We start from the raw sequence: 24,624 nt of genomic DNA, 5'->3' as shown, positions 1-24,624 counted from the left end.
TAGATTTTGTGCTGCTTATCCACTTTTCATTTGTAATTTTATTATAATTTATTTTCCTATTCTAAATAAACATTTGTTTTAACCTAATTTTATATTCATAATGCTGTATGCTCTTTCTTTTTTAGATTTTTTTTTAAATGTATTTCATTAAGCCGGGCATGGTGGCTCACGCCTGTAATCCCAGCACTTTGGGAGGTTGAGGTGGGCGGATCACCTGAGGTCAGGAGTTCGAGACCAGCCTGGCCAACATGGAGAAACCCCATCTTTACTAAAAATACAAAAATTAGCCAGGTGTGGTGGCTGGCGCCTGTAATCCCAGCTACTCGGGAGGCTAAGGCAGGAGCAACATTTGAACCTGGGACAGGTTGTAGTGAGCCAAGATCACATCATTACACTCCAGCATGGGCAACAAGAGTAAAACTCCATCTAAAAAAAAAAAAAATGTATTTCTTTAGAGATGGGTATCACTATTTTGCCCAGGCTAGACTCAAACTCCTGGGCTCAAACAGTCCTCCAGCTGCAGCCTCTCGTGTAGCTGGGACTACAGGCTCATGCCACCACACCGGGCTTGTGTGCTTTGTCTTAAGGAGGCCCTCTTCCATGAAAGGGCCATGTATGCAAAGTAGTCCCCAAATACCAAAGGAGCCAAGAAACCAAAGGAGAAGGCAGACAAATCCAGCTTGTCAGTATGGGTTGATGTATTGGGGCAGTCACACATGGAAGCGTAACCCTGGGCACCCACAGGACAGGTGACTCTCTGCACTGTTACTCCCCAGACCCGGGGCTTATATACCACAGGGAAAGAGCATACACGCTCCAGCAAGACAAACGCAACCTTCAGGACAGCAAGAATGCCATGTGCACTATGGCCTCTAATTTGTGCGGTAACGTCAGGATTGACATGTTCTTACGCTAGAGACAGAAGATAAAGCGGAAACCAGGAGGTGTTCACGGGACTGGGGCCGAGCAGACGTCAACATGGTGGGTTAGCATCCAAGAAGGAGCCATTTTTGTCTCCACATGCCCCCTGTTTAGAGACATAGCCCCCAGATTATGTCTCTAAAAGACATTTTGGGGTGAACTGATAGTGTCTGGGGTGAGCTGTTTCAGGGTGAACTGAAGATGTCAGGGATGAACTGAAAATGTCCTTGACATTTGTTAAACCAACTCGAAAGGACATTTTGGGGTGAACTGACAACACTTGCCCTCTGAGTAACTCAGGGGAGGGGAGTAACTGAAGCAGAGTCATGCAAGATGGGGAGTCGGGCTCCCCTGGGAGGTGCTCACTTACCTGCCCAGGAAGAAGGGGGCAGCCTGGCGCTGGGGAGAGAAAGGAGAGGCAGAGTCTGAGACAGTCCTCAAGAAATGTGAACGAGGTGCAGGCGGCAGCCTCCAGCACACTAAGAAACCGAAGCGTGTGCAAAACAGGCCAAAGCCTGGCCTGCGGGCGGCCCTTCTCCCCAGCCACCTGCAGGGCCTCCACAGTGGCCTGGGCTCCACACGGAGAGGGGAAGGAGTGGGAGAAAGCCCTGTAGGGCAGCGGGCGATCTCCTACCCGAGCCAGCCGTGTACCCATCATGCTGCATTTGAGGAGCGTTGCATATGGCAATCCTCGTGTTCTAAGTGCTTCCTACCTCCCTTGTGGGAAATCCGAGCGAGAGGTTTGGGTACAGAATTACTCTCCCAGCTCAGCCAGAAGCCAAACTTCCGTTCACCGTCTCCCGCAGAGTTACAGTTTTCTCTATCCAAGGAGAAGACACCACTGAGAAGCCATGGCAAAACCACCTGGTAACCTTCAGTTTACAAAACTTGAAGCAGAGGCTATTTCAGAAAGAAAGGATAATGAAGAGGTTTATTTGCTATTGTAAACCAACTTAACACACAGCTGAGAAAGAGAGACTAAAAATCCTCTAATAAAGATTGTTAACTGACAGAAGGATTTTGTTTTTGTTCATTTTTCGAGACAGGGTCTCGCTCTGTCACCCGGGCTGGAGTGCAGTGGCGAGGGTCTCGGCTCACGGCAACTGCAACTTTCCAGACTCAAGCGATCCTCCTGCCTCAGCCTCCCGAAATGCTGGGACTACATGTACACAGCACCGCGCCCGGCGAATAACAGAAGCATTCTTATGACACAGTCTCCTCTCGGCTCACTTCATCTTAGTCCTGGAGGTCTGACTGTCTGGTTTCTTCTTCTTCAGAATTAATGTTTCCTGAAAAGAAAAGAGAAACATGAGTATATCACTATTTACTTTGTTCTATTTTTTAAAGTCTTTATTCACTAACAGATCTTTTGCCAAAAAAAATTATTATAACTATTAAGCATTCATCAGTCAAAAATGGAATGTTAAATTTTATCTCATATGCATTTCAACAGTTTTTTCTTTTGGTAATAGAAATAAAATAAGTAAAATACATACTCAAAGTAAATGCTAAGACAAGACTATCCTCAGTAACATCAGTAATCCTCTTACGCCTGCACACCTGTCCAAAACAGCCAGCTTTGTGGATAAGACATGTAATTGCTTGGCTGTTAATTAAAAGAAAAGCAGGCTGGGCACAGCGGCTCACGCCTGTAATCCCAGCACTTTGGGAGGCCAAGATAGGCGGATCACTTGAGGTCAGGAGTTCAAGACCAGCTCGGCCAACATGGTGAAACCCTGTCTCTACTAAAAATACAAAAATTAGCTGGGCGTGGTAGCACATGCCGTAAACTCAGCTACTTGGGAGGCTGAGGCAAGAGAATCACTTGAACCTAGTGGCAGAAGTTTCAGTGAGCTGAGATCGTGCCATTGCACTCCAGCCTGGGCGACAGAGCAAGACACCATCTCAAAAAAAAAGCAGAAATTTGCCACATTCTTATAAGATGCTACATTTAAGTGTTTTGTGAAAGGTGGAGTTATTTTTTATTATTAATTAAACTCTGTAACTTTCACTGTTGGGTATATTAAAGAAGAAATTAGTAGGGTAAGTCTCCAATGTAATGTGGGATTCATGATGAATACATGTTGAACTTGGATTATTTTGGTAAATGTTCTGCCAACTAAGCCTATTTTGTATTACTCCCTTTTCACTTAGGGCCCTCCTGACACCATGGCCTGGGTGACCCTTTGCTGGGGGCTGTCCTTTGCCCTGAAGGGTATTCAGCACCGTCCCCGGCCTCCACCCACGCAGATGCCAGCAGCATCTCCCTCACCATCCTCCCAAGTCTCCAGACATTGCAAATGTCCCCTGGAGCCCCCAAAACCACTGAGTTAAGGGGGTGTTCCCTCTGTCCAAGGCTGGTGCATGAACCCACAGTCTCAGACGCCCGCTGGTACTGGGCATCATCCACTGGGTCCCACCTCTCCCAGTCTGGTTTTCAGGATCCCTCCTGCTCCATGCCCCTCATGATCTCCTCCACCAAAGTTTCTGGGGCCTCCTGCCTTGCCTGGCTCCAGGGTACCCATCCTTATTGCCCCAGAGAAGCTCAGAAAGCAAGCCTGATACAGGCAATCCCTACGGCCCCCAGAGGTCTCGTCCACTGGGCTCACCATCAGGTTCAAAGGCTATCCGGTTCCAAGGGAAAGGGGCCACCTCCCTACCTCCCACTCTTCTGCTGTCAGACTCTGCTCTCTGCCTGGAATTTCCTTCCTGGTTTCACCCATTCCTTGTCACCTCCCTCCCAGCTAACCCAGAGTATCCTGGTCCTGCCCCAGGTGAGTCATTACCTCTCCTGCGTAGGTGGTAACACGTCCCTGTCACTGCAGGGAACTCACTGATTCCTTTATTCCAGCTTCCCATTAGGTATTGAAGGGTGAGAGCCCAGCCCCTCACTTCCACACTGCCTATCAAACCCAGTGTCTCCCCCTCCAGCTGTGCTCCACGTGGCTCAGGACTGACATCTGTGGGCACAGCTGGATGATGCTCTGACACCGCGCATACTCTAGCTGCGCAGCCCTAACAGAATCCTGTGGACCCCCTACCCACCGGGGCTCACTCTGTCCACCCTGTGCAAGTCAGAGAAGCAGAGACCATGCTCACTGGCAAAGCCAGGTTTCCACCTGACCCCACGTTGCGCCTCAGCACCGCCTCACTGAGTGCATCGCTATAGCGCTCAGGGCAATTACCGATCGCGAAAGTCTATGCGTGCTTCAAGCATCTAAGAGAAAATGCTTTATGTGATTTCATTATTTCAGGTATTATTTTCAAAGGAATGGGAAGTATATTCTCAATTTGCAACAGAGACAACCTAAGTGGAATGGGACTGCAGACCCTGTGCCCGAGGCCACCATGCCCAGGCTGTTCCCAGACGGCCGTTTCCCTCACAACCATGATGCCCTCTTTCAGTCAGATGTGAAAAGTGTGTTAAGGGAAGAGAGTCCTCTCTCTGGGCTTTCTGCAAGTGCCCACAAGCACTTGGGGAAAGATTTTTAAAGATTCCAGGAACCCGAAGCTTCAGTCAGTCAGAACTGAGGTCAGATCCCTGCCCTATGAGGTGGCAGAGGCAGAAGTTTCTAGATTAATCTTATATCCAAACCCATTTAAAAAGAGCTAGTTCCCAACACCACTCATCTTAAACCACACTCCGGTGAGTCAGCCCTGCTAAAAATCATGCAAATCCCAGCTCTTTGGGAGGCCGAGATCCCAGCACTTTGGGAGGCCGATGTGGGTGTACTGCATGAGGTCAGGAGTTTGAGATCAGTCTGTCCAACACGGTGAAACCCTGTCTCTACTAAAAATACAAAGAAATTGGCCAGGCATGGTGGCATGCACCTGTAATCCCAGCTACTTGGGAGGCTGAGGCAGGGGAATTGCTTGAACCAGGGAGGTGGAGGTTGCAGTGAGCCAAGATCGCACCACTGTACTCCAGCCTGGGTGACAGAGCGAGACTCTGTCTCAAAAAAAAGAAAAAAAGAAAAAAGAAAAAAATCACGCAAGAAAAGAATGCCAGGCTTTGCATGTCTGACTGGGCTCTCTGGCCTGGGGGCGGTCCTCCTGTGATAAAGAGCATGGGCACCGCTGCACACCCAGGCCATTCCCACTGCAGCCTAGCTTGCAGGAGGGTGCAAGGGAGTAATATTTTGCAATGGCTCCAGTGAGGGCTCACAGGGGGCCCCCTAAGTCTTCCCCAAGTCCTTGGAGCCCAGCTGAAGGCAGACCTTGGTGGAGGGAAGCGGAATCCCACTGTTCATGGCCCCTGTGGGCAGGCCCTCGCCCCACTTCCCTGCGCAGGGACCTCACCCTCGTCCACGTCATAGCGGAACTCCTCCTGGTCATACTCCCGGCTCTCCTCCCGGAGGACGTCTGCATCTTCATCTCCAGGCCTCATGTCCGTCTCACCCTCAAAGCCCTCCAGCAGAGCCTGGGCCTCCTCCCCAGGTTCTCCTGCACCTGAGATAAAACACAGGTCAGAAGCCTGAGTTCCTGGGAACAATGGAGCCTGCAGACCTGTGCAGGGCAGCTGTCCCCGAGGCTGCCGTGCCCCTACCCTCCCCCTCCCACTGGCAGCACCTTGTGTTCCCCATCTCAACATCCACCCAGCCCAGCCCAGGCTTGGCCCGGGGAGCAACCCAGGCCCCACTGCAGTCAGTGGCTCAGGGATGGGAGCAGGTGGTCTGATAACTTTCATTCCTGAGGGTGTTGATGAGACTATTGAGAAAGAGACGTCCCCTGGGGTTCCTGAGAGTGCCAGCCAGAGGAGCCAGCACAGAGGAGAGCTGGGACAGAGGGCAGAGGCTGCCCGGCCATGCTGTGGGCTGTCCCCGAGCTTCCCAGTCACGTGAGCCGAGACATTCTTAGCAGCATGAGCGTTCTTTCACGGAGCCAGTCGGACTTGGCTTTCCTCCGCTTGTCATGGAAGGGATCTCACCCAGTGTAGCCACCTTCAACTTTCCCCAGCATACTAAGGACTTCCAGGAAGACCACTGGGTTGGACATGGAGGCACCATGCGGACCCTTCTTCAGGGAAGGACTGTCCCCCCAGCTGCTGTCAGTGCCAGCCAGGGGTCATACCCACATTCACTCACTGACCTAGGTGAGGGGATAAAGGTCCCCGGGACGCCACAGTGCTCCCCATGGAATGAAGCAAGGTCGTGGAGGCCACGCCTCTGCCTCTGTCCAATCAACCCTGTTTCTTTCCTCTCCCCTCCGCTCCCCGGGAGTGTCCTCCAATCCCAAATCTCCCTAGTAACATCCCGCACACTCAACTGACCCAGCATCTGATTTTCAGAGAGTCCAACTACAGCTGGCCTGAAAACAGGATGTCCACAACTCCCACAGCCCACAGGCACCTCACACCCTCCACCCCACAGCCTACAGGCGCCTCACACCCTCCACCCCACAGCCTACAGGCGCCTCACACCCTCCACCCCACAGCCTACAGGCGCCTCACACCCTCCACCCCACAGCCTACAGGCGCCTCACACCCTCCATCCCACAGCTCAGGGGTGCCCCACACCCTCTGTCCCACAGCCCAAAGGTGCCCCACACCCTCCACCCCACAGCCCAGGGGCGCCCCACACTCTCAGCTCCTGGACCCTCTTGGCCAGGTCCGTCCGTAGAGGTCGGCTCCTTGGGGAGGGATGGTGTCCACAAGGCCAGTTCCGTGATTTTGGTAGCTTTCCATTTTGGAACAACAGTTACTAATTCTTCCTCCTCTTCCTCTTCTCCTCTTTCCTATTTTAAGTGCAAAAATGTACATTTACCAACATTTGTGTCATCTTGGTCTGGAATATTAAAAGTGAGGGAGGAAGGACAGGTTTTGAAAGACAGGTTTTGGCTTGTGTTTCGGCCTTTTTAGGATGTCACTCAGGAATCAGACCAGTTGCCGACTATCCGTGGTATAATCTCAGGGTTGAGAACGGATCTCGAAAGAGCCAGGGTGAGAAATATAAATGTACATATAAAACCATAATCTAAAAAGAAACAGGGTGTGAGCCATGGGCTGCAGCTTGGCAACCCCTACTCTAGAGGGTATACATCCCCTTACCAGGGAAAGAGAACACGGAGGCTCTTCTGTTCCATCCTAATCCATCCCCACAGCACAGTGGGTGGCCTTTGACAAAGCCCTCAGGTTGCTGCTGCATTATTTCATGGGTGGCTTTTCCTAAACAGCAACAGGGCTTGGGGCTTATATCAGTAATTCTCCCTTAGATGTTACTGATGCTCTTTCTACCTTCCTCTCATCATCCTGAAATACTGACTTCTAGGAACTTTTTCCAGTAGAGTCTAAAGCTGCAAAGCACTTAATAAGATGGGCTTTATTTTTATCACTGCACAAATTTAAAAACTTTCTCAATCACCGGTAAACCTAAACAGTTATTACCAGTGCTGACAATATATCCATTTAACCAATAGGTTCCTTCAGGGAACAGGTGAGAGGTGTCCAACCCCATGGAAATCCCAGCAAAAGACTAAATACATCCCTGTCACAATCGAATCCTAAAGCTGACTGTCTTTCTTAAGCTTCTGACTCTGTGTGTAAGAGGTTACACACACACACACACGTAAATGGAGTGGAACCTCGGGGGAGGACAGTATGTCAAATTCCTCTATGTTTTGTAAGATGCAGATGACTTATAGGAAGCTGCCGTCCACCCAGACCAGAGCACCCTGTGGTGCATGAAGAATCCATGCTCGGAGGAGGTAGGGCCTCATACTTAGCAACAAAATCAAGCATTTTGGCCATTTCATTTTCTGATTTGCTAGGGACCTGCCCCTAGCCAGTGGTTCCTTTTAGCTGGAGCAAAGCAGGAGAAGCAGCAGCAAAGAAGACAGGGCACTGTGAGGCCACACAGGATTCTGGTCACAGCCAAGAAGGCGGACCGTGAGCAACCACGGGCTGTTTTGGGAAACTAAATAACCGTGGCCAGAGTGATGTGCAGAAAGCAGAATATCGCAGGAGCAGGAATCAGGAAAAGAGGGTGGCTGAGGTCAGGGCCGAGAGTGCCCTGGGGATGTCCAGACTCTGGCCACTCGGGAGGCAGCAACCGAGCATAGACAGTCACTCGATCATGGGAGGTTACGGGATAAAGATTCAAAGACTCCCTTCAGTTTTAGAATCTAACAGACTCTAGGAAGAAAAACGAGAAAAGTTTATAAAACTGTCTGGAGGGCTGGGCACGGTGGCTCACGCCTGTAATCCCACCACTTTCGGAGGCTGAGGCAGGCGGATCATCTGAGGTCGACAGTTTGAGACCAGCCTGACCAGTACGGAGAAACCCCGTCTCTACTAAAAATACAAAATTAGCTGGGCGTGGTGGCACATGCCTGTAATCCCAGCTATTCGGCGCGGGGGTGGGGGGCCAAGGCAGGAGAATCGCTTGAACCCGGGAGGTGGAGTTTGCGGTGAGCCGAGATCGCGCCATTGCACTCTAGCCTGGGCAACAAGAGCGAAACTCCATGTAAAAAAAAAAAAACTGTGGAGAGCACTGAATTGAAAAACTGGTGATGAGTTTAGACTTAGGATTCCAGGCCAGGGCCCTTGGGGTGAAAGGATGGAGCACTAGGTAGAGACAGCAGTGGGCGGCACAGAGCAGGTGCAGGACAGACCCTCGTGCACAGGATCTCCCGCAGCCTTCCAAGCTCCCCGCAGTGTGACGTCTACCTCCTGTGACCAAGGGGGGCCTTCCCCAGCCTCACAGCCAACCCCAAGGTGACGAGGAGTCGGTTTAAAGCAGGGCCTCTGGGTGATGCCAAGGGGTTGAAGAGGGACACAGCAACGAGAAAACAAAATGAGATGACTCGGCTCAGGTTGCGGCACAGTTCGGGTGTCTGTCCCCTTCAATTCCCATGTTGAAATGTGACCCCCAGGGTTGAAGGTGGGGCCTGGTGGGAGGTGCTTGAGTCAAGGGGGCGGATCCCTCATGAATGGTTTGGTGCCCTCCCTGTGGTGATGAGTGAGTTCTTGCTCTATTAGTTCACATGAGAACTAGTTGTTAAAAAAAAAAAAATTCCCAGCACCTCCTCCCCTCTCTTTTCCTCCGCTTTTGAGCTGTGGTGCCAGCTCCCCTTCACCTTCCATCATGAGCGGGAGCTTCCTGAGACCTCCCCAGAGGCCAGGCGGTTGCTGGCACCATGCTTCTTGTACGGCCTGCAGAACCGTAAACCAAATAAACCTCTCTTCTTTATAATCTACCTAGCTTCAGGAATTCCTTTATAGCAGCACAAAAAGGACTAACCCAGGTTGAAAGGGCACTGATGTGATGATGGTGGGCCCCAATAATCCGTTCCCCGGCTTTCTTCAGAAAGGAAGTATGCAGATATGGGAGACTTTGTGTACAATAATATATTCTTAACTCGCTAGGAAGGGACGCCTCGAAAACTTCAGAGACCAAAAAGCAAACAAAAGCATGATTCCACGCGTGTGTCTGCCAGGTTCACGCTCCTCCTTAAAACTCAAAACTTCTTACCATGAGAATGACCTCAGCTAAGGAAATAAGTCAAAAGGATCAAAACCAGCACCAGGGTCAGGAAAGGTTACTGAATTGCTAATTATCTACAGGGATTGGTCAGACATTAATAATGAGAGGAACAGGAACACAGATATTCCCACCTCAACACACATACACATCTCTTGATGCCTCATAATGGCAATATTAGCTGACTAGCTTTACTATCGACCAGGGAATGCCAATGTAGTGTTTTTTTGGTTTTTTGTTTTTGAGACGGAGTCTCGCTCTGTCGCCTAGGCTGGAGTGCAGTGGTACGATCTTGACTCACTGCAAGCTCCGCCTCTCCGGTTCACGCCATTCTCCTGCCTCAGCCTCCCGAGTAGCTGGGACTACAGACGCCCGCCACCTCACCCGGCTAGTTTTTTGTATTTTTTAGTAGAGACGGGGTTTCACTGTGTTAGCCAGGATGGTCTCGATCTCCTGACCTCGTGATCCACCCGTCTCGGCCTCCCAAAGTGCTGGGATTACAGGCTTGAGCCACCGCGCCTGGCCTAATGTGGTGTTAATATTAATGTTAGATATTGGAAAGGAAAAAAAGAGAGAAAGACTTACCAATGGCACGTTCAGAGGAGCATGCCGCACACCAGACAAGCTAACAGCCATTGGACAAACTGTGGCAACACCAGTTACAGATTCAGTTGTCACTTCTGGGACCTAATACTATTTAGAACCCTCCCACTCAGGGTTAGTTTATTTGTTGTTTGTTTTTGAGACAGAGTCTCACTCTGTCACCCAGGCTGGAATGCAGTGGTGTGATCTTGACTCACTGCAAACTCCGCCACCCAGGTTCAAGCGATTCTCCTGCCTCAGCTTCCTGAGTAGCTGGGATTACAGGCGTGCACCACTATGCCCAGCTAATTTTTGTATTTTTAGTGGAGACAGGGTTTCATCATGTTGGCCAGTCTGGTCTCGAACTCCTGACCTCAAGCAATCCACCCACTTCGGCCTCCCAAAGTGCTGGGATTACAGGCGTGAGCCATTGTGCCCAGCCAGGATTAGTTTCTATTGACAAAAACGGTATCTATCAACAAAGTCTAGAGTTCTGCAATAACTGGGAAATGATATTGTTTGCTTCTGGCAATTTAGTTCTGTACTAACACATGCAACCAAGGAAAATGAAAATGGGAAAGTTCCTAAGAGTTGGCAGAACTTTTAGGCAAATCACCTCCAACCTTGTAGGATCAATAGTTTTGAGCAGCTACTTGCCTGTTAATGTAAAAACCCCATACATGCTTTGCAACTTACCATATCTGTTAAACGATATTCACCATGTTGTTCACACCCAACATCAAATATATACTTTCCAGGGCCAACAGGCTGCGAGCAAAGAGAAACTATTCTTAAATGTCAACACCCAGCAGAAAATACAAAATAAAAATGTCACCACCACAATACCCACCTCAAATCACAAAATTGGGTAAAGTCTAACATGCATTAAAGAATGCTTTTATGAACGCATGGCTAATGGAATTGGGAAGTATGTGCCCTGTTTTGTTTACTTTTGAAAACTTTAACCACATTTTACTTTTTTATAAAAGTGCTGTATTCATTTTCAGAAAACCTCAGTGAGTCAGCATCCACAGGCAAACTAGCTAGAGATGGAACTACTACTAATATGTTGATGCATTATTTGTAACTTTGCTTCTAGTGTACATTGTTAAATAAAAATCTGATCATAATTGTACATACTAACTCACACTCTATTTTTACTGAGAAACAGGGCATGAACTACTTCTCATATTTACAAATATTCTTTCCTAACACCAGTTGCCACCTGGTATTTTATTTCATCTATGGATTGTAACCTATTTTACTCAGTTACCATTGTTGGTATTTGGGATACTGATTTTTTTTTTTTTTTTTTTTTTTTTTTTTTTTTTTACAAAGAACGCTCCGGTAAACATACTCTGAGTTACAACTTTATGTACGCTTTTGATACCGTTCTTAAATTCTCAGAATTTCTGGACAAAAGCATACATGTATTTTGATTAGATGAGGCTCTGATCACTTCATTCCCACAACTGCACTTAAGAGTCCCAGATCCTCAAACTCTTGATTTTAGGAGTGTAAAAATTTTCTATTTTTACATGTTTTTTTATATAAAACAACGGGGTCTCACAATTTTAATTCACTTCATTTCAGTTGTTAGTAAGCCTGCATTTTTTTCAAGATTTTTAGCCATTTAAATCACATTGATTGATAAAACACTTTATATATTAAACGTTGCAAATATTCTCTTCCATTTGACAGTCATTTCTCAGATTTTCTTTACAGCATTTTCTAATCTATAAGAAGTTATTTTTATGAAGCTAAACTTACTGGTTTTTCCTTTCTATTTCTGTTTAGAAAGTTCTCTTTCCTCATTTCAACGTTAATATTCATCGACATTTTTTTCTATATTTCCTAGGGTACACTTAAGTCTTTACTTCTTCTGGAAAGTATCTTCATCTGTGTGAAGGCAAAACTATTATTTTCCTCCCAAATAATTATCAAGAGTTCCTAGCACTATGTCTTGACTCCTCCCATCATCCCTTTATTAATTTGACATCCTTATTGTGTGTGAAATTATTTTATGTACTGGAACCTGTCTCTAGACTTTCTAATTTGCTTCATCGGGGGGTGTGTGTGTGTGTGTGCATCCTGGTATCACACTGTTTTAATTATTGAAGCTTTGTAGTACTGATAACTTGTCCACAAGGACATGTACAGGGAATTTTCTGAGGAAGACACACAAACCAGCAATAAACGGGTGACAAGATGTTTGACCTCACTAGTAATCGGGGAAGTACACATTAAAACAATGAGATGACATTTTTTACCCTTAAGATTGGAAAAAAACAAAAACAACATTAAAGACTGAGAATATCCAATGTTGATGAGAATATATGCCAAAGAGACTCATATTCTATTGGCAAGAGTATTAACTGACACCAGTTTTTAGGAAAACGGGCACTACCGATTGTGATTTTAAATGCCAATCCTCAAAGGTTTCACAATTCCATTATCTAACCTACATAATAGTCTCAAATGTGCAAAATGACAAAGATGTATCTTTATGTATATTTTTGTATCCCGATACAGTATGATCCTAATTATGTAATTAAAACCCCCAAACAATAATTCTGTGTCAGATGACTGTATTAGAATGTACTTACATGACACATAGAAATAGCACGGAAGGATTGGGCCCAGGGCAGTGGGGCCGGATCCTCGTGTTTAAATGCTTTACAACTGAAATGTACTTGTGTATTATTTGTATAATTTAAAGTTTTTTACTAACTAGCAAAGCAAAGCCTCCATTTTAACCCTGGTTTTTCAGACTGGTTTAGGCTGGACAAGCTGATTGATTCTTCCAGATTCATTTTCATCAAATTCCCTTCCTCTGCAACCACCTTCCCATCTCCTCCAAAAAGACCCATAAAAATTTGCTGGGAATTATATAAACAATGTGTGGGTTTGAGGGGAATGTGCTGTTTTAATGAAGACTAAAAGTAAAATCTGTGGTTAGGGCATGAATTATATATAAATGAAAACTGGGTTCTAAGAGTCTGAAGAGACTTCATTAAATCAGCTAAACATTCCCTCTGTCAACTTCTAACACCACCAATTTGCTCGCAAATTCTCTCTTCAGGGAAAGTTTCTGCTCAACCCCTGATCAGAGCTGCCACAACGGCCTGAGTATTAGCTTCTGAATTATTCAAGGTTTCTCTGTACAAGAAGGGCAAGAGGAACCACCAAGTCTTCCGAGCAGAAACGGCCCACCGTGGGTGCTGGAAGCTGGCAAGCCTCCAGACCCAGGGCCAGGCCCTCGGCAGCCTCAATTCCCACCACGACTAGGAGCATGCAGGCTGGCCTGCAGCACGAGGAGGGAGCTGGGGGTCTTCCTCCCCAGGGATGGCGCACCACCCCTTCCAGAGAAACAAAACACAACCCCCCCCCCCCCACGCTCAATTGCAGGAAACAGATATTTGGTATCTGATTTACCGATGAGAAGGAATACACACAAGAGGTTCCAATGCCCGCACGTGTTCTATAACAATGCAACAGGTCCCCGCTGAAAGACAGTGGGAGTTTGTACTGAGACCCAGAGAAATGGGCCAAACCCTCCCTCCCCCCAGTTCTGTCCTCTGTGGGTACCAGAGGCTCAGAGAATGGCACAGCTGTCTTGTTCCCCACATTTGAATAGGCTGGACTCAGTTTTCTGTGAGTTTTTAGTATTCTCCGGTCACACATTTGCACAGGCTGCCAGAGGGGGTTATTTTGTACTTTATTGGCAAATGTCACTTCCCATGGACTTACATTTTTGTTCAAGAACTTGCCCTGGTACCGGTGGTTCAGGTGAATGAGCTCGGCCGCGCCCTCCTGCTGTCCGTTCACCCAGGTGCCAACATACTTACTGCCCGTCTCCGCGTATAAATAGGTGCCTTGCCCGTGCCTGGTTAAGACAAGGGGAACATGGTATTTTGTTCCAGCATAGTGAAAAATCTCCCAGGTTTAAAACACAGACATTGACATTGAGGGGGGCCCAGGCTGATGCAGGCTCAAGAGCGATGTAGCTTCTGTATCTGTGTCTAGTCAGAAGGTGCCCCCTGCTCAGTGTGCCCCAAGCACAGGACATTGCCAGAGGCACAGAGGACAGGCCGGCTGGACAGAGGCAAGCCTCTGTGTGTCGGCCGCTTTCCCCAGGGAAGAGGCAGAGCTAGTGGGAGCTGCGGCTCAGGTTCCCCAGTGGCTCTTCTGGTTCAGGTTCCCCTAGGGCTCTTGAGTGAAAGACTCATGTGCTCAGCCCCAACTGAGGTACAGATATCAGTTACTTAAGTCTACACCTGCACAGAAAGGCATCCTTGCCTCAAAGCCATAGGAAGATTGGACCTGCCTGGCAGAGTTGGTAACTGGGCTTTTGTTATGATTCTGTTCCTTAATAAGTGTAAACAATCTGCAGACATCATGTTCTCACTACATAAGCAAATCCCATAAGACTCAAGATAGAAACCGAACCTTTGGTGAGTAAACCACTCTCCGGTGTAGGTGTCATTATTGACGTAGTAGTATACACCGTGGCCGTGCCTCTGGTCGTTTGCCCACTCTCCTGAAAGGAACAACACAAAGGCAAGCCCAGGTGAGAAGAAGGGATCGATGCCCTGTACTATGTCTTCAAATTGTTAACCATGGCAGAGGTGGATGTGTTGTGAAGCAAATGAAGCTACATTCAGGGCCCCATGCACACACAGGCCCCTTCTGCTCAGGAAACCCTGCAGAAGAGAGACTTTTAACAGCACCGACCAAGGCTGCTGTCTGTTGCCACTCTAATGTCCCTCCACTTCTCTTCCTTTTGTGCCAGATGGCATGGGTGCTGAGCCACAGTGGAGAGTGGGCTAAGGGAGGGCTGAGTCAGGGGATCACGGGGTACAGGTAGAGTGAGGTGTATGGATGTGGGCCATAGTCACGGTGGAGAGTGGGCTAAAGGAGGGCTGAGTCAGGCGTTCACGGGGTACAGGTAGAGTGAGGTGTGTGGATGTAGGCCACAGCCACCTGCATGTACTAACAAGCACAATTCACAGGTTAGTCAGAAGCACCACGAAGATGCAACAAGGAGGGAGACAAACCAGGGTTGTCTGACCCATTGCCAGTGATCCTACCACCACACTTCATTTACCTTGCAAATGTTTAGTGATCCAGCAACAACTCTAGGGCTTGATCGTCTATCCTCAGCCACCTGCCAGCATTTCAGTCTATCTCCCACCCAATCATCTGGCTCCAACGTGCCACCCTAATCCCAGCTGCACAGCAGCTCCATCCGCCGGTGCCATGCCGTGGCTGAGCCATGCCTCTTCCCTCACCTCCTCACCTCCATACAGGCTTCTGCTAAGTCCTTAGAGGCTTGGTAGGAAGTACTGAAATTGGCAAGGATATCATAAAACTCATAACACTACTCCACAATGCAGACAACTGCAAACTACTGTTGTCAACCACAGTATGAATCCCTGCACTAGAAAACTCAAAATGTCCTAAATCTTACAGCTCACATATGAAAGAAAATTAATAGAGGTCTCCCAAAGGAGACATCTCTTAAAAACGTGCATATTACACCAAGTCATTAAGCTAAATGATACGTTTTGAGACTATGAATAATAAAAAGCAAGTGTTGATCAATTTATTGATCAAAGAGAAAAGAATGAATTATATTTGTATTCTCTCTATAGAAAACATTACAAAATGGTTGCCATATGGAGAAGCATTCAAAGAGTATTAGCTAACAAAAGGTAGAGAAAAGCTATTCTGGAAGTATGTCAGACATTAAAACTCAGCCTACTTAGATTCTGTGATGTTTGTGGTATTTTTAAATTTTTAACTTATTTTGATTTATCATTACAAATGAAAATTCACTTTTATACCAACTTTATATTTTGTTTTTCTTAAAGAGGGTTCCCAAAATGTATATAAGCTTCTGGCTTACACAAAAACTGGACCTACTTCCACATGAAGATAAAGAATACCCAATAGGCTAAGAAAATGCTAATTATTCAAGCAATATTTGTTTACGTGAATAACCCCAAAATTTACCTACAGAAGGAATTTCTACATATTTATTTCCTCAATCATTCCAGTATTTACTCAGCACCTACAATGTCCTGTGCACTTTGTGAGATGAACAAACAGCTGTACAAAGGACAGTGCATGTCCCCAGGGTGCCAGCACCAGCCTGGGGATGGGAGGTTGGCACCTGAGCAGCAGCCGAGGACAGGGAAGGCAGCACAAAAAGCTACATGGCACAACTTCAAAAAGTGGGTAGTCATTCAGAAAAGAGCAGACTTACCAAAAATTCATAGAGGGAAGGTGGCAACCGCTAACAATTAAGGAAGAGGACTAGGCCCCATGATGTGATGTGTGACAGGAACAACATGAACAAGAGAGATGAAGATCTCCAAATTGAAATAATTCGGTAAAAAATACTTTAGGTCCCTGAACCTAAAGTAACCACGAGGATGTGCAAATACCTAGAGGGATTTGTCTGGATCTTAAGGGGCAGTGATGTGCCTGGATTTGTAGCATTTGCCAGTTTATGTGGTGTAAATACTCACACTGTGGCCAATTTCAAGCTACACATGGAGCTGGGAAGAGATGCATAGAATGGGTTTTTGTGAGCTATTATGAAGTGGTTCCAGCACAGCCCTGGGGCACAGAGACCTCAGCTGAAACAGGTACATCATTTGGTTTCTTCCCAACAAAAGATCATGACAACATTATTATATCCCTCCTCTCTTGGCCATGTCAGAGGGTCTCCAGGGTGTCATTGCAAGAAAAATATATTATATATTTTGCAGAAAATTTTCAAAAATAAAAGAGAACAATAATGTTGCAAAAGACACTAAGTTTTGCACCATGAGGACTGTGAGCAAAATGTTTTAAAGTCCCAATCTACTTAAAAAACCTGTTAAGAGGCTCTGCCCAGCATTTTGTAATGCCACCACAGGGACCTTGCACAAAAGGAGAAGGTAATTCAGAGAAAAGTCACCTGCTGAGGCACATCTCTAACAGCTATGAGTCAAGTTTCCTTTTTTGAGGTGAATGACATTTATAAACTTTATTATCGTGGCTTTAAATTTGCACTTAATTTTTTTTTTAAAGTCTTTCTACCCCAATCCTATACTTTCTGATCATTCTTAACCTTGTCAACTGAGGTTTTTTTCCAACTATATTTCTCTTCAGGAGTAACTCCCACAGTTGGTTGGTTGGTTGGTTGATTGGTTAACTGGTTGGTTGGTTGGTTGGTTGATTGGTTGGTTAACTGGTTGGCTGGCCGGTTGGTTGATTGGTTAGTTGGTTAACCGATTGGTTGGTTGGTTGGTTGGTTGGTTGGTTAACTGATTGGCTGGTTGGTTGGCTAACTGGTTGGCTGGTTGGTTGGCTGGCTGGCTGGTTGGTTGGTTAGTTGATTAACTGTTTGGTTGGTTGGTTGGTTGGTTGGTTGGTTAACTGGCTGATTGGGTAGTTAATTGGTTGGCTGGGTGGTTGGCTAGTCAGTTGGCTGGTTGGTTGGTTTGTTGGCTGTTTGCTTGGCTGGTTGGTTGGTTGGTTGGTTGGCTGGCTGGCTAGTTGGTTGGTTGGTTAGATGGTTCGTTGGTTAATTGGTTGGTTGGCTGGTTGGTTGGTTGGCTAGTCAGTTGACTGGTTGGGTGACTGGTTGGCTGTTTGATTGGCTGGTTGGTGGGTCAGTTGGTTGGTGTGGAGCTGGGTGCTCCTCGGGTAGAGCAGTGTGTCTGGCACTTGGGATTGAAGACAATTTAAAATGAGAAGCTCTCCAAGATGCTCCTCCCACCTCAAATGCTGGTTGGTCACTGGTGTGCCATGCTGGCCCATGGTCTTGCCAAGCTGGCTCCCTACACTGCTGGGTAAGTCAAACACAGGAGAGAAGAAGCCCACACTTATGGGGAAACACGCAGTGTCAGACCCTGGGCAGGGTTCCGTGCACTTGCCACAGCATTTGATATGTGTAATAGCTGAAATACGGTTTTACAGATGCAGAACCTGAAAAGCAGAGAGACTGTATGCATTGCCCAAGGTCCCACAGCTGGTGGGTAGCAAGACTGAAATGAAAATTGGAGTCTGTCTGATTCTAACACCATGCTCTCTTCTCCACAAGCATCCCAAGAGTCAAGCGCTCATTTTTCCAGCTCCTGCCATTTGAGAGCTTCCAAAAAACCCAGCTTCAAGTTATCATATCATTCTCGTTTCTCTACAATGTCATTATTAAACTTCTGTGTTTTGATGAGTTCTGTTTGACAGGTAACAAGGCCAGGAGGGAACAGCGATGCTCTTTCTCCTCCTTAACCTCAGAGTCCTCAGCTGGCCCTAAACCCCCAACCCTCAGAATCAGTACATGGGGTACAGGCCTCCCCAACATCTGGCACCCACTCTCCCCTCCATCTCATCTCCCACTACCCCTAAAAACCTCTGCCTTCCTGCCTGTATCCAAGTCACCCGCCACCCAGGACTGTCTCCCCGCTCCTCTCCTGCAGCACTGTAGCCTCTGCTGGTTCCTGGATTCCCTAATTGGACTTGTCTGACCATCTGGGAGACAGGTAGGGTACTGGGCTTTAGGCTGCAGGGTTCTGACGTTGAACACACTGACCTGCACAAAACCATTCTGGCCCATTGTGATGGCAGCCAGCCAAGATACACTGTTATGAATAACTCAGTCACACATTAACTGAGATGTTGTGATTGGAAGAGTATTGGCTTACTATGTTACAATCTGACCTCAGTTTCCATTACTGCCTTAATGAAGTAAGATACTTATTTAAGCTTTTGTCAAAGAGTAAGTCTCTGGGTAGTGGCTATACCTTGCGCCCTTTAAGATACAAAGCCATCTGGAGAATCAAAAATCCCAACTGTTACCAGATGAGCTTTATATGTTAGTGTGGCATAATAAAGAAATACTGGTCTTTATTCATGGTTCCCAGCACAGAGCTCCTAAAACCCTTGAAATTTCCTGACTGATAGAAATGTTTTTGTCAGTCAAAATGAGACTTTTTTGACCACACCTGAACTTATGCAAATGAGGCTCAGGATGGCCTGAAGATGGGACTGAACACCAGAAAGACCAAGTGATAAGAAAGTTGGAACCTCCAGCCCCACCCACCAACTCTGGGAAAGAAGAAGGAAGGGGCTGGAGATTAAGCTCTATAAAAACTCTTGAGCAAGATTTGATGAGCTTCTGGGGTGGTAAACGTATCATGAGCCAGGAGGATGGTGCATGCCACCTCCACAAGGACAGAAGCTCCTATGCTTGGGAACCTTCGAGGCCTTTCCCTGTGTACCTCTGCATCTGGCTGTTCGTCCATATTCTTTATAGTATTCTTTACAGTAAACCAGTAAACCTAAGTAAAGTGTTTTCCTTAGTCCTATGAGCCACTATGGCACATATCAAACCTGAGTAGGGTGTTGTAGGAACCCCCAATTTGTAGCTGAGTCAGATAGAAGCATGGGTACCCTAGGGATCCACAACTTGATGTTGACATCTGAAGTGGGGCAGTCTTGGAAAATGAGCCCTTAACCTGTGGGGTCTGTGCTAACTCTGGGTGGTGTCAGAATGGAGTTGCATCATTGGAAACTCAGTTGGTGTACACAGAAGACTGGAGAAGTACATAGCATAGAAAATCCATGCATTTGGTGTCAGAGAAACAGTTACCCCTTTTAAACCTTCCTATTCAAAATTCCTTAAATCCCTTATTCTAAATATCTTCGTGTGTGTGTGTTGTTCAAATTATATCGATATCTACACTAAAATCAAAAGGGACAAGAATGAGATTAGGTGCATAAGAATTTGGAAAGAGTTAAATTAAGCCCCAAATTAAATTGTTTAAAGTTGATTTAAAAAGCAGATGGTGCTTCTTATAGAGCAAGCCTTCTGGGATTTATGAAACAAAACAAAACAAATTCTGTCTAACAGGGACGATATTAACACCCTCCATCGTGGTTTCAGAATTGGACAGAATCATCACTGACATCTATTAAAATAAGAACCACCTACTGGTTCTTATTTTATCTAGGAGCAAAGCAAGCAACTATAGCTTGCACTTTCTAAGAATATGTCCTCCTCACTAAGAAGTGATGCTGTCACACGTGGTACCTTCATCCTAGCCTGTTACTGAGCGCTCACTATGGATCAGGCACGGTTGCAGATGCCTCACCATGCTACAGAGGAGAAAGCTGAGGCAAGGTCACACCTATTGTCACCAGAGTACAAGGACAGGGCCACAGATCTTTCTGGAAATCTGAAGAAAACTATACAATTTCCTTCTTCCTAGGGAAAAAACAAAAAGCCCAGAACACAGAATTTTGCATACACTTTCTGAAGACTCACAGCACGTTCCCTGATTGTCCCCCTTCCCAGGTTTGGGATATCACTAATGTGTGATCACACCAGGTGACAATGGCACAAGGGGCAGCAGGGAGGCTCTTGGAAATAAAGGAAAAAGAATCCTCCTCAAACGTAACGTTGGCCTGTAAGGAATTACGGCACAGATAGGAAAAGTCAGTTTAACAAGGCAGGACGACTCCCAGACAGGAAGCCCTGATGTAAGGAAACACTCGAGTTAAAGAAATAACACATCCGTCAGATGCGGGGTTGGTCAGAAATGGAAAATGCAAAGACAGGTTCAGGAAGATGAATGCCGCAGAGCAGCTGAAGCCGTGGGTCCACCAGCTCCGAGGCCTGCATCCACCCAGCAGCCTCCCTTTTGTCTGCTCCCAGAACATGGACATGCTGGCCACAGGGACAGATTTCCCACTACGGATTCATTAGTGAGTTAATTAATTACAAGGCTTTCATGTTTCTGCGTCAATCCTGTGAATATAGTAACACAATCTGTTCGTTGAATGACTAATCTGGAGCACTTTCAGCTTTCTCATACATGTCAGTATTCACAGACAAGTTCAATCATAAAGAAACAAAAACAAACTTCTGCAACACAAAAATCTGCTTAGTGATAACATTTTACCTTCATATCTGGATCCATCTGGATATATAAAAGTGCCTTGACCGTGCTTTTTATTTCTAAAATATTCTCCGATATATCGAGCACCATTTTTAAATTTGTAGGTCCCCTGAAACACATTGATTATATCATTCATGTCATTGCTGAATGTAGCATTTACTAACAGAGCATTAAACAGAGAAAACCATCCAGTCAAGTCAACGGTTCTGACCTGGCCATGTCTTTTACCGAATTCGTAGCTCCCTTCATAGGTGTCCCCATTAGGTAGCCGCGCCTTCCCGCGTCCGTGCCTTTCGCCTGCCTCATTCCGAGCCCCCTCATATTCCTGGGTAATGAAAATTGACACTATTACAGCTACCATTCATTATGCGCTAACCAGATGCTAAGCATTTTATAAATATCATACCCTTGAATCATCCCACTATACTAAATCCTTGGCACTATACTCAGTTGTCCCACCTTTCCCACCTTACAGCTGAGGTAGGTAACCACGCCTGGGCTAGGTGAGGCACTGGTCCAAAGCCACACCCCAGCACATGTCCAGGGCGGAAGCCTCATTCCCTCCCTCCAGCAAGGAGCTTGCAATCACTGTGATAATCCTTTACCCTGTAAACAAGGTTAACCAATTTGTGAAAAATGCTAGATACTCTAAGCTGTGTTTTTAGGAGGAACATGCTTGAAATAGCACTTGCAGGTAGAATAGTTCCACACAAAAATACCTCCCCATTTGCTTCCTTCAGTAATCCATGATTTCAAAGGCAAATGCCCTGAGAGAAGCAACTCTTCCCTCAAATGATCCCTGGGGTGGGGTGTGGCCTGAAGAGACCTTTGCCCTGCGAGGAATATCTGATGGAAGGGACAGGTAGGAGTGCACTGAGGAGTACACAGGGCTCTCTTGTCGATTAAGTTTATCTTATTTTTAAAATCCCTAGCGAGAGACTTAAGGTTCAAACACTCATGACCCAATGCTGCAATAATTACATATCTATCTATGGTTTGTTTTTGTTTTTGTTTTTGTTGAGACAGGGCCTCACTCTGTTGCCAAGGCTGGAGTTGGCACAATCTCAGCTCACTGCAACCTCTGCCTCCCAGGCTCAAGTGATCCTCCCACCTCAGCCTCCTGATAGCTGGGACTACAGGCATGCACCACCATTCCCAGCTAATTTTTAATTTTTTTTTGTAGAGACAAGGTCTCACTATATTGCCCTGGCTGGTCTCAAACTCCTGGACTCAAGCGATCCTCCCACTTTGGCCTTCCAAAGTTCTGGAATTACAGGTATGAGTCACCATGCCAGCTCAATTATGTGTCTATCTTAAAAGTAAATCAATAAAAAATGTAACCAAAGCTTGCAATTTTCCTATCCTTCAGAAAATAAATTCCTTACCACCTAATACATGGGTATAGAGTGAATGTAGTAAATAATAACATGCTGAAAGCATCCAGTAATGATTTAACACAGGTATCTCATATCACACTGTATTTCTTAAATATACATAATAAAATTTATTAAAAATTAAAATTAAAAATGGAATTGGATGCATATAATCTTATTATAACACAAGTACTGACACACTACAATGAGGACTTTAGAAATAAATGTCTGTTCAATTCTTTCCCTTTTCTAGCACTGTTTGGCCCACTAATTCCTGCCTAGAATATAAGATAAAAATTGGTGACCTTACAGATTTGTTTCAGGGTTAGTTTACATCAAAATGTATAAAAGTCCCCTCCTTCCATCCAAGAGGCTTCCCAATACATCCAACACTGAGCCGCTGGGGTGGCTGAACGAGAGAGAAATCCTTTAAAATGACCCCAAATGTGATCTGAACCTAAAAATTATAGGCAGTAAAAAGTTACAAATTCAGTGGGGTCATTTGAGGAGATAAACTAGAAAGCTTGTTTGTCTGTGCAAGTGTTACAGGTTGGGCTCACCTAGAGGCAGACCCTGAACAAGCGATTTTTTTTTTTTTTTTTTTTTTTTTTTGAGACGGAGTCTCGCTCTGTCACCGAGGCTGGAGTGCAGTGGCGTGATCTCGGCTCACTGCAACCTCTGCCTCCCAGGTTCAAGCCATTCCCCTGCCTCAGCCTCCCAAGTAGCTGGGATTACAGGTGCCTGCCACCACGTCCAGCTAATTTTTTGCATTTTAGTAGACACAGGGTTTCACCGTGTTGCCCAGGCTGGTTTCGAACTCCTGAGCTCAGGCAATCCGCCCACCTCAACCTCCCAGAGTGCTAGGATTACAGGCGTGAGCCACTGCGCTTGGCCTGATTTTTTTCAGCGCTCTCCTGGGAGAAAGTAGTAAAGAGGGCAGGGAAGAAGACATGAAAGGGCAGGCAGCTAAGGAAGGATGCCATTGCAGGTGAAGTCCCAGACTTGGCCTAATCCAGCAGGCACTCTAGGGGCATCAATTGCACTGCAGACTTTGTCCTGCTTCTTGCACTAGCTACTGGCTGTCTGGCTGGATGTGAATTTCAGGCACTTCTGGCTCTCCATACTGGGCAGGTAGTTCCAGTGCACAGAAGTGGTAGCTGAGCAGCAAATCAGGCAGAAGCTGGGAGATGAGTGCCCAGAGCTAGCAAAAAGGTCTGGGCAGGCACTGACAGCACCACTGCAGAGTGGCTAGATTTTTCAGTTAATTCTGAAAGTACCTCAACTCTGTACTGTGCATGCAGACCATAGCGGCTGAGGTTCCCTACCTGTCAGCCATGGAGAGGTCACCCTATGGAGTAGGGAGGAACTACTTTCTGGGTGGTAGAAATATTCCCACACAGAACCCAGCTCACAGGCTGGGTGTGCAGCTCTTTCTCCTCTCTGCTGCCTAAGCCAGGAAATAACTCCAAAGACCTGGGTCAGTTCAGAAGGGACTGAAGAAAGCACATGTGAGGATACACCTATAAGGTAATACCTTCAGGAACCCTCTTCTGAGCCCAGGGCCTCCTCAGCATTTCTTGGAGTCTGCCAGGAAGCAACTTTCCTCCATGCATCCAAATGCCGAGGGAGCAAATCTCAGCTACAGAAATGACTTGTTCAAGGGCAGTATGGCAGCGTGGGATGATCTGCTCATCTAAGAAAACTACCTCGATGGGAATTAACACAGGGAGGAGGAAACTTCCAAAGCCTTCTGCTGGGAAATCTTTGCCTTTAATGGGAGGCAGGATGGGGGTGGGGGAAGAACGAGGCGGGATGTGGTAACCAGATGTCATTTCACCTTTCACCACCAGCTTCCAGGATGCACGTAGGTGTGTCTGGCGTGGTCCTCGTCCCTGCCAGGGCCTCCTGGGGAGCTGTGGCTCAGACCTCTGGCTTCTGCCCCTCCTCACTCTCCAAACCCAACCTCGAGGTTCCCCCACCGCTGCGCACCCCGGGAAGTCCCTTCTCATCAGAAGCTCTCACCCCAATATCATTCTCTCCCTCCTCCTCCAACTCCTCCGAGCCCAGGTCCGACATGGTCTCGCCCCAGCCTGGATCCCAGCCGCAACGCCTCTAGCAGGTGGGTAGCAACCGCCTCCACCGCTGCGTCCTGCGTCGCCATGGAGACGCGGCCGGCCCCGCCTCCCTCCCGGCCGGGAAGATGGGGAGCTGGGACTGGCAAGGCGGACGGCGCGGGAGGAGCCACTGGCAGCCTTAGCGTACTGTCATAGCAACGGGAAGGGCGCCTCGACCAATCACCGCCCGGGAATAGAGAGAGGC

The 24,624-nt window shown here is 46.9% G+C and overlaps 1 protein-coding gene across 2 annotated transcripts; it reads right to left on the bottom strand.

Moving 5' to 3' along the window:
* Positions 1-1,824: 1,824 nt before the first annotated feature.
* RSPH1 (radial spoke head component 1) lies at positions 1,825-24,549 on the bottom strand. 2 transcript variants are annotated; one of them, XM_025379269.1, is made up of 9 exons: positions 24,328-24,549; positions 21,144-21,257; positions 20,936-21,041; positions 14,430-14,520; positions 13,731-13,866; positions 10,677-10,748; positions 6,501-6,654; positions 5,221-5,370; positions 1,825-2,210 (listed from the first exon to the last, which is right to left on the bottom strand). In XM_025379269.1, the coding sequence occupies exons 1-9, from the start codon at positions 24,379-24,381 to the stop codon at positions 2,158-2,160; spliced, it is 930 nt and encodes a 309-aa protein (XP_025235054.1). In that variant the 5' UTR covers positions 24,382-24,549; the 3' UTR covers positions 1,825-2,157. The 2 variants fall into 2 exon arrangements, with proteins under 2 accessions (XP_025235054.1, XP_025235055.1); XM_025379270.1 differs by lacking the exon at positions 21,144-21,257.
* Positions 24,550-24,624: the final 75 nt, after the last annotated feature.

Source organism: Theropithecus gelada, chromosome 3 (assembly GCF_003255815.1).
Source record: "Theropithecus gelada isolate Dixy chromosome 3, Tgel_1.0, whole genome shotgun sequence".
Classification (NCBI taxonomy): domain Eukaryota; kingdom Metazoa; phylum Chordata; class Mammalia; order Primates; family Cercopithecidae; genus Theropithecus; species Theropithecus gelada.
Note: the sequence above shows the minus strand (reverse complement) of the source record. Positions and strands in the feature narration are given on the sequence as shown.

Bases quoted from the DNA above. Each gene is read 5' to 3' on its own strand.
- RSPH1 (XM_025379269.1), bottom strand. From the start codon at position 24,381: ATGTCGGACCTGGGCTCGGAGGAGTTGGAGGAGGAGGGAGAGAATGAT. The intron at 14,521-20,935 runs GTAAAATGTTAT...TGTTCCTTTCAG, and splicing joins AGATGGATCCAGATATGAAG to GAGAGTGGGCAAACGACCAG. The intron at 5,371-6,500 runs GTGTGGGGCGCC...GTTTTATCTCAG, and splicing joins AGAGGGTCCAGGAGCTGAGA to GTGCAGGAGAACCTGGGGAG.